This window comes from Rhinolophus ferrumequinum, chromosome 24 (assembly GCF_004115265.2).
Source record: "Rhinolophus ferrumequinum isolate MPI-CBG mRhiFer1 chromosome 24, mRhiFer1_v1.p, whole genome shotgun sequence".
Classification (NCBI taxonomy): Eukaryota; Metazoa; Chordata; class Mammalia; order Chiroptera; family Rhinolophidae; genus Rhinolophus; species Rhinolophus ferrumequinum.
Window position 1 is genome coordinate 2,784,679 of NC_046307.1, and position 15,185 is coordinate 2,799,863.

A 15,185-nucleotide genomic window follows, 5' to 3' on the forward strand; every position below is an offset into this window, starting at 1 on the left:
ACCCTGACCATCCCCACCTCCCCCTTCAGGCCATCTGTCGCTGTGGTGGGGTCACTGCCCAGCCTTCTTCCCGCCACGTGTTTGGACCCGACAAAGACAAATCTAAAGCTTCCCCAGCCCTTCCATGCCCAGGTCAGCTGTTTTTTTTGTGTTTTTTTTTTGTAACCTCTCCTCCCCGTTTTTTTCTGATAGTCTTGTTGAAAGGTTTTCAACAAATACAGAGGTGTATTTTTGAAAAGAACTAAACATCACACATAATCCCATTACTCAAAGACAACTAATTCAGTGCTTTATTTTGGTATATGGCCTTCCAGCACATAATAAGCATGTGTGTGTGTGTATTTTATAAAGAGATGTTTGGAGTTTCCTTTGTTTTTTATTAGGTGCACAAAACAAAGTAATACTTAGACATTTATCGTTTATATCCCTCACACTGTGTCAACCCCCCTCCCCCATCCACTATCCCTCTGACATCGCACACAGCCATTACATTTCCACTGTCTCTATTCCTAATGCTGTATCTGCTTCTTGTAACTATATACATGTAACTATATATATATATATATATATATATATATATAAACTTGTAGTTGGCATTCATTATTGTTTAGCTTCAGCTTCAGGTGTACAGTGCAGTGATCAGGCATCTACATCTTCCCTGGAGTTTCCTTTTTTTATTAAACCAGAATATAATTATTCCAAGCACACTATTTTGTAAATTTTTTTAACAGTATGTCTCACATAGCTCTTGATGTCACTAGAGATACAAGCCATTTTAAATGGCTGCATAGTATTTCATTATATGAACGTACCATGATTTATTTAACCAATACTTATTAACTTAGGTTGTTTCCATATTATAACAACAATATTATAAACATCCTCATACCTCTTTGTACTCTTGTCCAATCATTTCCTGGGATTAACTTGGGGATTGCTATGTCAAAGTGTCCACATTCTGCATGACTGCTGTGGGGTCACAATGAGCCTTGTTGGTCTTTTTCAAACTGACAAAGCAATTCTTCTCAAGTTTATGTTTTTGAGAACTACAGAGGTGAAGTATTTTTTTCATGTTTTATTTGCCATTGGCGGTTCAGCTTCTGGGACTATCTGTTTATATTCTTTGCCTATTTTTCTGAATTTTCCACGCCTTTATTATAGATTAATGATATTAACTGTCAGAATTTTTTGTTAGAATTTTTTTTTCTAGTTTCTCGGTGGATTTTCTCTGGAACTTAATTTTTTTTATTTTATGTCTTTTTGCAATCAAATATAATGGGCTTTCCTTTATACCTTCTGAGGTATTGTGCTTAGAAGATCCTTCCCCATCTAAGAATTACTTTCCTTTTTAAATCAACTGTGTAATTTTTACATTTAAATAATATGTCATTTGTTTTGACACAGTGTGTAGTGTGAGTCTAGATTTCTTTGCAAGTAGTAAACCAGTTTTCTCAATATCGTGTATGATATATTATTTTCCTACTAATTTGAAATTCCACATTTATCATGTGTGAAATATCTAGAATACACTGAGGTATTTCTGGACTCTCTGTTGAGTCCCTGCATCTCTTTATTCCTATGCCAGTATCACAGTCTTAATTTCTAGAACCACATAGTATGCTTTACATTCTGGTAGTTCACCTCTTGCCCGATTTGTTATACTCCTTTTTCAGACAAGGTTCAGGCTGTCCATCCTGCCAGATGAACTTGAACATCATTTGGAATTTTGTCAAATTCCAAAATAAAGATTGGGAATTTTATTAAACAGTAAATGTAATTGAGCCCCCGGTCTGTACTTTAACACAGTCTCTTTCATCTGTCATCATAAAGTAGGAATGTTTGCTGTTGGTGTCTTAGGGGTCCTCCTTCCCATGTTTAGAAAGTGCTGTTTTATTCTAATGTACTTTGCACTTTCATTAAAAAAGAATATTGAATGCTGTCAAAGACCTTTTTTGGCATCTATTGAAATGTCGTATTCATTTTTAACCCATAGAATTAATTCTAGGTTTCCTGTTGTGATGGTATGCCCGCATTTCTAAAATAAGCCCTGCTTGGTTGTCACGTGTTATTCTTTCAGTACTTCCCGATTTAACATGCGTGCGGTGGATTTGGGGTTGTTGTGTTTCCACTTATTAGTGACACTTGTGAATTTTCCTCTTCAGCACCATCTTTGTCACTTTTCTGTGTCAGCATTGTATTAACCTCATAAAATAAGCTGGATAATGTTCTTTTCTTCCTTTCTACAGCAGTTTACTGGAGCACAAATTATTTTTTCATTAAAGGTTTGTAAGAACTTGCTGGTATGACCTTTTCAGCTTCCTGCCTTTTTTGTTCCTACTTCTTGGAGTACATTAAGTTTTTTCCTAGCCCTTGGCCAATGTATTGGTGTCCTAACTCTTAGGACAATTTTTTAGTCATTTAAATTTTTCCAGAAGTCATTTGTTTCATTCAGATCTATTAGTTATTTGAACAAATTCTCCAAAGTTTCTTAAAACCTCATCGTTCTCATTTGTAACATTCTGCACTTGCTAACTACTGATCATACTTGGTAGAGGTCGGCCTGTTTTGTTGAACTCAAAGAACCCACTCTTGCTTTTACTAATCAATTCTGATTTGAGAGGAGGGCTTTATTTGCTTTCTAATCCATTAATTTCTACTTTGGGCATGAATTCTTTCTCTTTCTTTCTATTGTTGGTTTTTTCCAGTTCAATATTTCCTTTTTATTCTTTAATTTTTATTTCAAAAGAAATCCATGCAATTCAAACTGTCCTTCCCCCTTCCCCTGCAATCCCACTCTCATCCCCACAGTTACTGGGAAAAATTGAGGGGGAACCTTTCTAGAACTCATTCTACTTTTTATGCATTTATGTACACATAGGTTTTGTCTGTGTCTGTGTGACAGTGAGCAGGCACATAATAACAGTCACTGTACCGCTCACCACTGGGGGCTGACTGGGCCAGAGGGGCGCTTCTTCCTAAGCGCTCCCATGTCTGCAGTCAGTTGGTGGCTGGGGCGGGAATCACAGAAGGCCTGCTCTCGCTTGGCTGTCTTCTGGATGGAGGAGCGCCATGAGCTGGGGGCTGGGACAGCTGCGGCTGCCATCTCTGTCCACAGGCAGTCTCTCCACTTAGTGTCCAGCCGTCATGGCCCCAGAGTAGCCAGATTTCTGTCAATGAAGCTCAAAAGTTCAGAGGTGTATGCCCCGAGAGAAAGCACCAAGGAGCTTGTCTCACCCTCATTAATCTGGCTGCAGAAGTCCGAGCATCGTTTCCGCTGCCTTCTAACTCATCACAATCGGCACTAAGACCGCCCAGGTTCAAGGGTCGGGAGTATAGATTGGTGGGAGATACAACAGAACCGTTGCACAAACCATCCCACATACCTTTGGCTTTAACACAGTGGGGTGACCGTGAGGAGCTAATGCTGTACGTGTTATACTTTGACTTAAAATTTTATCCTGGAGCTTTCTTCATATCTGCTCAGCCATCTGCTGCATTCTTTCTTATGGTTGCCGAGGGTTCTGTGGTATGGTTATAAAGTATTGATTGAAAACTTTATCTACTGGTAGACCCAATATCCTTATATTTCAAGTAGGAATGGCTTCACTTACTCATGCTGCAATGGACGGTGGCAGAGTAGGACTGTCACTCTCTCTCTCGAGTGCTTTATGTCCAGTCAAAGCCCTTGACACTGACATGTGTGAGGGTCTTGGTGCTGCCTCGTTCCCTGCAGCTGCAGAGAATTTCCCCGGAGTACCAATTGGACAGTTCACCACAACCTGGGGAAGGAAGATTGGTGTCAGCCAAGGTCACCACTGTAGCCTAGAGGTCCAGGGCTCCTTTTTATCATTATTATTATTACTTTGTACTCAAAGAACTTTGTCAACAACTTGATTATTGAATAAATACACAAAGCTAATTTTAACTAGGTGGCAAAATTTCAGAATATTCCCGTAAATTCTGATTTTCAGTACGTTTTCTTCTAAAAGGTGGTGGGGTTATTTTTCTCTTGGTTTGTTCGCTTGATTGCTGTTTTATAGAGCCATTTAGCCTAACTAAATGTTTGTAGGAAAAAACAGGAATGTAAATACCTGGAATTTTAAAGATTATAAGGTTTGTGTGGAACGCGGGAAAGTTAGTTTTTATCTAAACTCATCCATTTTGTCTTGCCCAGGTTGGAGTGATCGATTTTTCCCTCTACCTGAAGGATGTGCAGGAGCTCGATGGTGGCAGAGAGTAAGTCCTGTGCTGCACGCTGCTGTGCGTCACATTTTTAATGAAGTTCTGGCAGAGAATGCTGCACTTGTTTTTGCTCTGTTTGAAATTTTAGTTTTTATTTGGCTGTTTTTAATTGCAGAGGTAATACAGTCATTTGCCCCTTGTTTAAGGACTTAAGCTCTGTGGAATACAGCGTACAAGTGACGTTCCTCCCTCACACTGTGCCCCTTCTCCATTCAGTCCTACGCCCACTCCTCTTTCAGAGGAAGCTACTCACGTCTCCTTCCAAGCCTTTTGAACGCCCCGCAGGTGTATCTTTGTTGGTCCCATATTTTTCTGTACAGTTTGAATGTAAATGGGATGGTACCGTTATATCTGTAAGTTGCCCTTGGACTTGCTCTTTGGTCCCAGGGTGTCTTGGATGTCTTTCATCCCACAGGTAGCTCTCCCCCATCCTTGTTAACAAGAGCATTCTTTTAAAAGGAGTTATCCTGCGGAAAAAAAGAAAAAAAGGCAACAATGTATATAACATGCTACCATGTATGTCATGATAAAAAAGAATATACACCCGTATTTATATGTTGTGCTTCTGTACGCATGGACCATTTCTAGAGTGACACATAGACCTGACAGCAGTGCTGCCCGAGGGGAAAGAGGACGAGAGGGACTGTCCCTGTAAACGCATGGATCGCGTGTGACTGCTTTACCATGTGCATCTGGTGCCTGTCTCTCAAACGTCTTCCTGACAAGGACCCCCAGTCTCACCACCTTGGCAACACACCTTACCAAGGAAGGGACCAGTAGGAGGAACCCTATTAATGCTTCGTGCACCCTAAGAACAAGGATTCACCTACTTTAAATTTAAATAAAATACATTCTTAATGTCAAACAAACTGGAAATAAACAGATTATCCATCAGTTAGGGAAAATTGAAGGAATTATGGAACATCCATAATGTTCCACGCTGGTATATCATGCAGACCTAAAACAAGGACAGACTTGACCCACTAGTGTAGTTGACTTAGAGGGATTTCTACAAAGTGTTATTGAGTGAAAAACAGTATTATACTGAGAAGTATATATATATATCATTTTTTAAAACAAACCCCAAAAATCCCTCGTATATGTTTTGTATTTTAATTAAATATACTATATACATATACAAGATAGATAGATATTATGATTATATATGCACATGGGATACTCAACGGTATCAGTATGGGTCACCTGGGAGAGCTATGTAAAGGGCAGAACAGGTAAAAGGAAAGAAATGACAGCACAGAAAAACAAGTCCAGCACCTGTGGCGTGAACCTGTGTAGAATGACCCCATTTATGTACATCTGTACATATGTATGTAAAGAAATTGGGGAGGGGCTAACTTTAAAATGTTAGTCCTTTTTTTTTTAACCCAGACTGGTCAGCTTTGTGTTTTGCTAAGTCATAATCTCCTTTTCTGAGCCAGCTTTCTTCCTTCAGTATAACAAGGGTGGCTTCATCTGCCACATCAAAGCCACATCAGAGCCAAAGCCATTGCACACCGATGGCTTTCTCTCCTCTTCCCAATGCCCATCCAGTCTCAGGGGTGGGAGGGTGTCTGCAGGGAGACTGCTCTCCAGATGGTGTGTTTCCTGTTTCTGGCATGATTCTGTGTCCCCCAAATTCCTGCCAGCTTTGCTCTCTGTCACTCAGGGCCGTGCAGACATCACTAAGCTCTGACCATCTCTTGGTTTCCTGATGCCATTGGTCTTCCTACAAGGTGTTTGGAAGGTTGGGGACAGTTACAAAGTGTTAACCTTCAGTAAAAAGAATTTCTTTTTATGTTTTTAAAGGCACGAAAGAATTACTGATGTCCTTGATCAAAAAAATTATGTGGAAGAACTTAACCGGCACTTAAGGTAGGGCTGACTCCTCTTTCCAGTGTCACAGTTCAATCCCAGTACCCGATAATCGTGTCATGGAACTTTTTTGAGTTGCTGTATATTTGTAACTTAACTTTTTTCCCAAACCAAGAAAATAAATTATCATGCTGTGCTTACATGTACAGACTGGAGAAGTATGATTTCTTGATAGAAAGCTTTTGGGAATTCTTTGGTTCTTTGTTTTATGCAGTTATAAAATTTAGAGAGTAAATAAATAAAACTTTGAATGTCCACCCCTCACCCCACAGCCACTTAGTTAGAAGTCACCATCACGGGAAACACTGTCACTGCTGGGAGTCAGCACAGATCCCTGCAGTGTGCTGGGGCAGGAATAAAGGGTTGGAAACCACTGGGCCAGACCTTAGAGCAAGTCAGTAGCCATAGCAGGCATCTTTCTCTTGATTTTGTATTTTAATTGGAAAGCTGCTGCTGTGTCTCAGGAAACACTAGTCACTGGAGGTGCTGGTGGGGACTGGGCGGAGGTTGTCGGTGTTGGGAGACGCTGTTCTCTTAACATGTAACCTGACCCAGTTGTTCTGTAGTTCTTTCCGTGTAGCGTGGTACCAGGGTTAAGCAGCTTCACAAAATGAATTCGAGAGCTTTGCCCGGTTTCTGTGCCTGGGAACGAACACCTTCTAGTTCACATTTGCTCTTTGGATGTTTGGAGCTCGGAGCCTGGGAGGCAGGACCTTGCCAGGGTCTCAGTGTTTCCTCAGTTGTTAGTTCATCTGGGTTTTCTTCTCTGCAGAATCTCTCTTTCGGTAATTTAGGTCTTCTAAAGTATATATATAAATTCTATTAATATTTTCTCAGTTATGTAGTTGGTATGGAATTGACAGTTGTATGCCCTTCAACTTTTCATTTCTTCTCTATCTTTTGTTCCTTTTTTCATTTTGCATGATTGTGTTTTTATTTTTCTCCCACCCAACTTTTTTGAGGGGGTGGGAGTGTGAACCAAACAATTTTATTGAAGGGCTTTAGGGTCGGGTCAAAATGCTGGAAGGACAGTGAGATCCGGCGTCCTCGGCCTGGCCAGGATCTCCCCAGCTTCACAGTTTCCGAGAAGCTCCCGCCAGCTCTGGAGCCCTGACTCGTTAGCCTGGCCAGGCATGTTCCCGGCCCCTCATGTGCAGAAGGCATCGGGGCTTGTTGCTTACAGGTGTGGGCTCTGAGCCACTCTGCCTGGGTCCACATCCGGGTGCCCCGTTACACGGGTGTGAACTTCAGATTTTTTACGGTTTTCTTGTCTGTAAAATAGGTTAAAAAAAAGATTTACCTCACAAAATTGTGGGGAGAGTTACACGAGTCAATACATTTAAAGTGCTTAGAATAAACAGGGCCTGGCACATTGTCCAAAGAGAGAGTTAGTTCTTCTTTTGCTGTAGTTACTGTTATATTACTTATCAAGTCTACTTTAGCTTTTCACATATTTGAAAAATGGGGCAAAGGTTAAAAATTTAAAAATCATCTTTGAACCTGCTACCCAAAAGTACCAATATCTTGTTACAAATATGACTGTAGATATGTGACTGCCAACACATTTTGGTTCCCATTTATTGTGTTAGGGAAAAAAACTATTTTCTTTCCAGTTACCTTTAAAAAAAAAAAGGGTAGCATATTTTGGGGAGAAAACATTGAAAACTTTTCAATAAATGCATATATACATACATATATATTTAGAATTCTTATCCCTGGGTTAATTGGAGACCCTTTGACTCCATGTCATACAGGAAATCTGGACATCGCTATTCTTTGTTACAGGTTGGGAAAACAGTCATTTTTATAAGTTCACATTTACTTACTGTTGTATTTTCCATAGCTGCACAGTTGGAGATCTTCAAACCAAGATAGATGGCTTGGAAAAGACTAATTCAAAGCTTCAAGAAGAGGTTTGTACTTACTGAAATTCTTAAAACAGAACATCCCAAGGTTAAGAGAGATGGTGCAGTTGGTGTTTGTGACTGGAGCTGCTCGCTGGTCGGAATGGGGATTGCTGACGTTGGTTGAGCTGCACGTGGGACAGGCGCCCTCAGGATGTGTTCTGCCCTGTGGGGGGCTCCCCTGGGTCAGTGCCGCTGACCATGAGCCGGTTCGCAGTGACTTCAGTGGCCTCAGTGACCCTCACTGGGAAAGCCCAGCTCCTGTAGTGAGTGCACTGCCCTCCTCGTCCCCACCTGTCCTGTGGTTTAGTGCGCCTCTCTGCTGCCCCGAGGGCACAGACTCTTCCGAGATCCAAGCACCCTCGCCCACCCCTTCTGTGTTGCGGCCTCTCAGGAGCATGGAACCAGTCTCCCCACAGTGTGGTCTTTCTCTGCTTTCTCACTAGGAAGAGAGAGAATGAAAGGACAGGAAGAAGGAGGGCTGAGGCCGAGGAAGAAAGCTTGCTGCCAGCTGCCCGGCAGTCTCCTTGGTGAACACATCTTGTCTCCTGTTAGCAGGAGGGGGGTTGCTCAGCCTTTCTGAGGCTTTCCACAGGTAGCAGTCCCTGGCTGCTCTGGCCTCCCCGCTAAGTCTCACTGGGGAGGAAGAGGGCCGAGAGAGGGGGCTGGAGAGCCCGCCTTTGTGACGGAGGACCCAGTGTAGGGCTCACTTTAAATTGACTGCTCTCCCAAGGGGCCAGCCCTGAAAAGTGTTCAGGAGAGGAGCTCAGATTTGTGTGAGGAGAAGGAAATTCAAAGGCAGCATTCATAGTTAGGGTCACAGGAGGACCCCCAGTGAGGTGATTCACCGTGGGTGGTGAGCCTGTGGGCCTCAGTTTAGCAGCACGTGTTTGAGTTCTCATCTCCATACTGGATGACAATCCAAACCGTACACTATTAGCAATATTAAATTGGAGTAATATCACATAAATGTGCCTAATACAACACTTGGCGTGTGGAAAGCACTCAAGAGACATTAGTTGATTTTAGAACAAACCAATTCACTCTGTTCTCCTAGGTGAGGTGGCATGCTTTGAATGAAGATCTGGTTTAGCTTTGGAAACTGAACAACTGGGCTACTTTTTCTTCAGAGATAAACAGTTGTAATAGAAAGTGTGTGTTAGAGAAAAGTGAACCTCTCTTCAGGGGGTGCTCTGTACATCTTCAGAGAGTGGAACAGGAACTAGCTATGAGTTCTGCCTGTGTCTTCCCTTGTAGCTACGAGCAGCCCCTTTATAGCCTTAAAGGTTCTTACTGGGGTGTGGCAGGAAGGGTTAGGACCCTGTCCTGGGTTCTGAGTTTGAGTGGACTTCGTCACTGTTGACCAAGATGGAGAGCTCAGTGCGTCAAGGCCCCCATGAGTGAGTGATGCTGAGAGCACAGCCAAGTGCCAAGGGCAGACATCTTGCTTCTTTCTCCTTCTCCAGCCTCACCTTCTCTCCAGGCTTTGTTCAGAAGCTGGATAAGGAGGGGTTGGTCGTTGTATTTACTCCTCTATTTTGCCTCTCCTGCTAACCTCTCCTCAGCAGGTCCGGGAAGGCATCTTGCTTCTATAAGCTGTTCTCTGAATGGTGATAACTCATTCCTCAGGAGAGGAAGATGTCTTCCTCAGGCACGTCTTTAATGGTGTGGTTGTGATTCCTACCCCAGAATTCTTTAATTCTCCCTCTCGTGATAAATGTCCTTGTGCTCATTGGCTAGAAAAACTGAAGAGAATGAAGAATCAGAAAAAAAGCCCATAAACCCTTGGCTAAATGGCAGCTGTTCTTATCATGTAGTATATATATATCCCCATCTTTCTCGTGTGGCATATGTATACAGTCCCCATCTTAAGCCCTTTTTAACGTAGTTAAGTTTTTAAATTAGAAGTAAGGACGTACTATATAATCTATTTTATTTCTGTATTGGTATTATAAGTATGCTCTCAAGTTATCAAAAGCTTTTGTAAACATTTTAATAACTACATATTTCTGTCTTATGCTTCCACTGTAATTTATTAAACCATTTCTCTAATACTGGACATTCAGGCTGTTGCTAATATTTTGTGTCCATAAATCTTTGCCCACATTATGTAGTATGCTATCATTTTCGTAAAAGGAGAAACTTTGGGAAGGGCAGAGATGGCTAGAGGCTGGGGTGGGAGAGAGATTCTACTGGATAATTTTTATACTTTTGGAATTTTGTACCATGTGAATGTATTACCTATTCAAAACAAGGAAGTAAAATAAATAAAATATCAAATATTTGGAAATAAATTGTCGATTGTGAAGATGCCAAATGTTAGATTTTAATTTGAACAGTAAGATTCATTTTGATGTTAAAAAATATATAAAAATCTTTCTTAATCAGCTTTCAGCTGCAACAGACCGGATTTGTTCACTTCAAGAAGAACAGCAACAATTACGAGCACAAAATGAATTAATCCGTGAAAGAAGTGAAAAGAGTGTAGAGGTGAGACATTGACCTCACAGTTGGCAGCATACTTCTCACTCAGACATGGCATCATAAATCTCAAGCTCAGTGTGGGATAATGACCCAGTCTTCAGAGGGTGCCTCCTGCCACACCCTCCCTTGTCATTCTCAGGCCACCTGGACCCCATGGGGTGTCCCAGGCTCACTGCTCCCTCACCGCTGGGTCTTTGCACACGAAAGTTCCTGAATACTCTTCAACTTCCGCTCACGTGCTGGGTCCTCTGTGATACCTCTGGGTCCCTAGTGCCCATCAGTGGCCTGGCCACCCTCCTCTCATGTTCCCATAGCAATTTGCACATCCCTCCTTTGTAGAATCCATTTGCTGTTTTGTAGACTTGCTGGCTTGCAGCTATCTCACCTGATGAGGGTAGAGACCATATCTGATTCATCTCTCAGGATTTAGCCAGTGCTAAAAATATGCTCAATAAATACTGAATGATGGATTGAATGGAGGCCTTTCCCACTAAGAATGATTGTTCTCTTTTAAAGAAAAGCAAATATAAATTGTTTTCTGAACCTAAATTTTCTTTTAAAAAAATCTTTTGGCTTGTTCTCATCCTCAAGTTCAAAGATATTTCAAAATATGTTCAAATTTTTAACCTTTCTCTATTATACTTAAAAATAGAAATTATGCTACATTTTTTTAAATTATGGTATATTTTTAAGTGTTTTGTAGTTAGCTTGCTTCCCACAAGCAAACCTTTCCTCTCGATGTTCTTGTTGGATATAGATAACAAAACAGGATACAAAAGTTGAGCTGGAGACTTATAAGCAGACTCGGCGAGGTCTGGATGAAATGTACAGCGATGTGTGGAAGCGGCTGAAAGAAGAGAAGAAAGTCCGTTTGGTGAGTGTCTTTAGAAAGAATTCTCCAAAAGCCCCCTAAGTTATTTCTGCTAGCATTTTTCACATATGTGCTTAAACCTGCTGACACACAGATAGTCCAAAATTGCCCCTTTAAAAAAAAAAAAAAAAAGGCTGCATTTACCACTCAGTTCTGCATTGTCACTTATATTTTTCCAAGTTTATAAGCCTTTTTTCAAGGACTACTGTGAAACCAGACGCTCGGCCTCTTTGACAGTACATTTCCCTCAGTCAGAGCTTCTGTCTGGTCTTTTATTTCCCACCAATCTACGTGTCAGCGACCAGTGTTATTATTAAGCACAGTTCTTACACCTGCTTCAATTTTTTGTTCCTTTGCCTGGATGTGGAGAACATGTGTCCTCAGTTATCCAGGACAGAACCATTTCAAAATGGTTGCACCTTTGCTCCCATAAACTAGCAAACCATTCCAGAAATTCTGACATCCAGAAATTGCAACATCAAATGGCCCTTAGCACTGAAACACAAAACAGAAAACTCTTTCAAACAATATGTTCTTATCTTAGGGTTTGAAGAACGTGGTTGCTGGAACTCTGGGCTCATATTGCTACCTACCAGCTTTCTGTTGACTTGATGCAGAACCAGTTTTCATTTGTGAAATGAGAAAATGGAAAAAACTTAACCTAGTTAGGCTCCAGACAAACTTCTCTAAATCTGCCTAACCTATTCTGACCTTCAGTTTATTATTTCAGGTATTGCCCAAGATAAAACCCCAGTTAAATTCATTCCTGTGATCTACTTTAGTAATGTTTTCCTTGTTACTATCCCTTTAAGGAACTAGAAAAAGAACTGGAGTTACAAATTGGAATGAAAACCGAAATGGAAATTGCAATGAAGTTACTAGAAAAGGACACCCACGAGAAGCAGGACACTCTAGTGGCCCTCCGCCAGCAGCTGGAAGAAGTCAAAGCGATTAATCTGCAGATGTTCCACAAAGTTCAGGTGGGAGTCGGCTTTGTGTTGATGTCACAACCTGGTTCCTGCTGCTGTCTACAGTGGGGGAGCTTGTCTCAGGCTGCCTTTCAGTCTTCCATCATTCTTCCTGCAGGAGAAGAGAATAGACACATCTGTGAGGTCCTAGTATGTGTCGGACCTGGTCCTAGGCCCTGGTACATGTTACTGCATTTCTTTTATTTGAGTCTCCCAGCAATCCCTGAGAACAGTTTATAGAATGGGGAAAATGTGACAAGGTGAAACCGAGTGGCTGAATCACGTAGCCCTGTGACACAGCTGAAACTGAGCCAAACCTGAACTACAGTACATTCACTGGCTCCCAGCTCCGTTTCTACTTCAGTGGCTAATTGTTTGCCCTGAGGAATGGAGAAGTGGATTAATGATAGAAGTTGATATTGTCTTTTCAAGGTTTGCAATTAAGTTTGTCTTGCTGAGTTTCTAGGCCACACAACGAGCTACTTGCCTCACCTGTCATTTCACAGTGGTCAAGGGAGCTAACCCAAAAAGTACCCATCATGCCCGAGTTCGAAAAATTAAAACTGTAACGCTTCCTTGCCCAGAAGTTATCCAGAAGGACCACTCTGGATCCTTCTCAAAATTTATTTTTGAAGTTCTGTTTCCTATTTTAGTGCCTAAATGGTCCCACTTCCTCTTCCATGGCTGTGGTTTCAACCTCACTTGCAATATCATCAGTGCCAAAGGTGCTGAGTGCAGAGTCCAAATAAACTGTGTTATTCTGTCCTGTCTTTAAAACTTACATGGTCCTTACTATAACAACAGCAGTGACAATCAAAAAGGAGAAAAGGAGTTTACCCTCCTAACCAAGTGTCTGCTTTAACTTTTTCATGTTTTCATCTGTTTGGGGTCAGTATATAGACAGAATGTGAATGTGTGTCAGGGGAAACTGAACTCTTGTCATCATTAGCAGACCCTAAAATAGAGGGGCTTAAAAATATGAAAGTTTGTGTCTTTGTTACATAATAGTTAGTTCCAAGGAAAGCACTTCAGACCAGCAGTTTGGCTACCACGGTCATTCAGGCACCCAGCTAATGGCAGCTCCAGCTCTGTAGGCTTCTCTAGTCATCACCATTCTTGCCAGTAGGAGGTGGGGGGAGAAAAGAAGAAGTCCAGTGCCAGGGATTTGCACTCAGGCAGTGACACACAAGTGACACACATCCTTCCATTCGGTCACATAGACAAAGGCTAGTCAGCAGGGCCACGCTCTGGGGCCTGGGCCCATCACTTCTCCGCTACAGGTCGGATGTAGGGGAGCACAAGCTGGCAGACACATTTGTCCCTACCACAGTCGGCCGCTCAGAGCTACTAGGCAGTCCCACCCAGGCTCTCCACGTCCGCAGCCCAGGGCCCACGTAGCCTATGTTTGAACCACAAGACCTTTGTGTTTCTCACATTAACCCAGCCCGCTCAGCATCTAATGGTAGAACAAACAGGGTACCCAGGAGAAGTGCCTGTTTGGAAGGGCGAACAGGGAAGCGACCTTGGCAATCGCATCCTGTGGGCAGGAAGTGTGAAAGCTGCCCGGTGGGCAGGGGACACCATTTCTTAGCCTGTCTAGCTCCCCTGCTTCAGCCTTCCTCTATGGCCCCTGAGAAGCCCACCGTCGTCTGTGGCACATTACCAGGCTCTTGGGGAGCAGGGCTTTCCAGGCAGCTCCACAGTTTCTCTGGCCAGCCTCTTGTGGTGCCGCTTTGCCGGCCTGGACACTGTGTCAGGGATCAGTTGTGATACCTTGCAGGCCTGACTCATGGTGGTGACAGCACAGTGCCCTCAGTCCTTGCCTCCGCTCTGCATTTCCACTCAGTCCATGTGCCCGTGACCAAAGTTTATTGACTGATTTATTAAACCCAGTTTTTGTTCCCCCTTCACTTCCTTGCTCTACCAGTGTCTCTCATATTAATGGCCAGTCCCCTCAAACAGCTGACCGAGGGGTAAGGGAAGCACTCTAACCTGACCTCTGCTGCAGGGCATCAGGAGCGTCCTCGGCGCAGCCTTGAGTCCCCTGTGAGGGTCCGCAGCAGCGGCTTTTCTAACCTGGGAGGCCCTTACCTTTGGCCTCTCCTCCTGCCTCTCTCTCTGCACGCCTCTTGTATACAGTGCTGATTCAAGCCCGGCCGCACATACTGGCATTCTCACACCTGACACCCACCCCCTGGAGCATGGCTGGCAAGGACTCCATTTGCCAAGTTTGGGCCAGTGACAGTTTTACTGTTTGCCGTAACTAACAAGGGTCACCAGCTCTCCAGCTTGTAACGTCTGCTTGACAGTGCCAGACTCCTGACTGCTGAGTCGGTGCTGCAACGGTTAGATTTCCTGTGGCCGCACGGGCCCACATCCTCTGGTGGCTTATTTTCCTTTCTCACCCCCACGCCCCCTCACCGGGTTCAGGCACTCAGGGAACAGGCATATCCCTCAGTTTGGAACACATTATAATAAAACAACTCTCTATTTTCTTTTTTCCTCTGACCTGTGCTGATATTATGAGCCTTGCGCTTCCCCTTGGGTCGGCCATTCACAGCTGCCTGGGGCAGCTCACGCCAACCTCTGGCTGCTCACGGCAGCCGAGCTCCAGGGAAAGCTGTTGTTCACAATCTTATCTGTAGAGGGCGCAGCACACCAGCCTATGTGGGAATCGAACCAGTGACCTCGGAGTTAGGAACAGCGCTCCAACCACCTGAACCACTGGGCTGGCCTGGCCCCCTCTCTATTTTCTTATTTCCTTTTATTTCCCATCCCTACTCCCATCCTCCTTCCTCTACGCCAACATTCTAAAGTATTTATACTGTCTGAAACTGGACCATT

The 15,185-nt window shown here is 43.1% G+C and overlaps 1 protein-coding gene across 3 annotated transcripts in view; it reads left to right on the forward strand.

The window, feature by feature from the left end:
• The window catches only part of RUFY1 (RUN and FYVE domain containing 1), a 43,569-nt gene that overhangs the window by 16,210 nt on the left and 12,174 nt on the right, over window positions 1–15,185 (forward strand). For all 3 annotated transcript variants that reach the window (XM_033096664.1, XM_033096665.1, XM_033096666.1), the window contains exons 6-11: window positions 4,175–4,236; window positions 6,049–6,114; window positions 7,958–8,027; window positions 10,407–10,508; window positions 11,260–11,376; window positions 12,186–12,353. In XM_033096664.1, coding sequence (XP_032952555.1) covers window positions 4,175–4,236; window positions 6,049–6,114; window positions 7,958–8,027; window positions 10,407–10,508; window positions 11,260–11,376; window positions 12,186–12,353 — 585 coding nt within the window. The remainder of the gene's footprint in view (window positions 1–4,174; window positions 4,237–6,048; window positions 6,115–7,957; window positions 8,028–10,406; window positions 10,509–11,259; window positions 11,377–12,185; window positions 12,354–15,185) is intronic.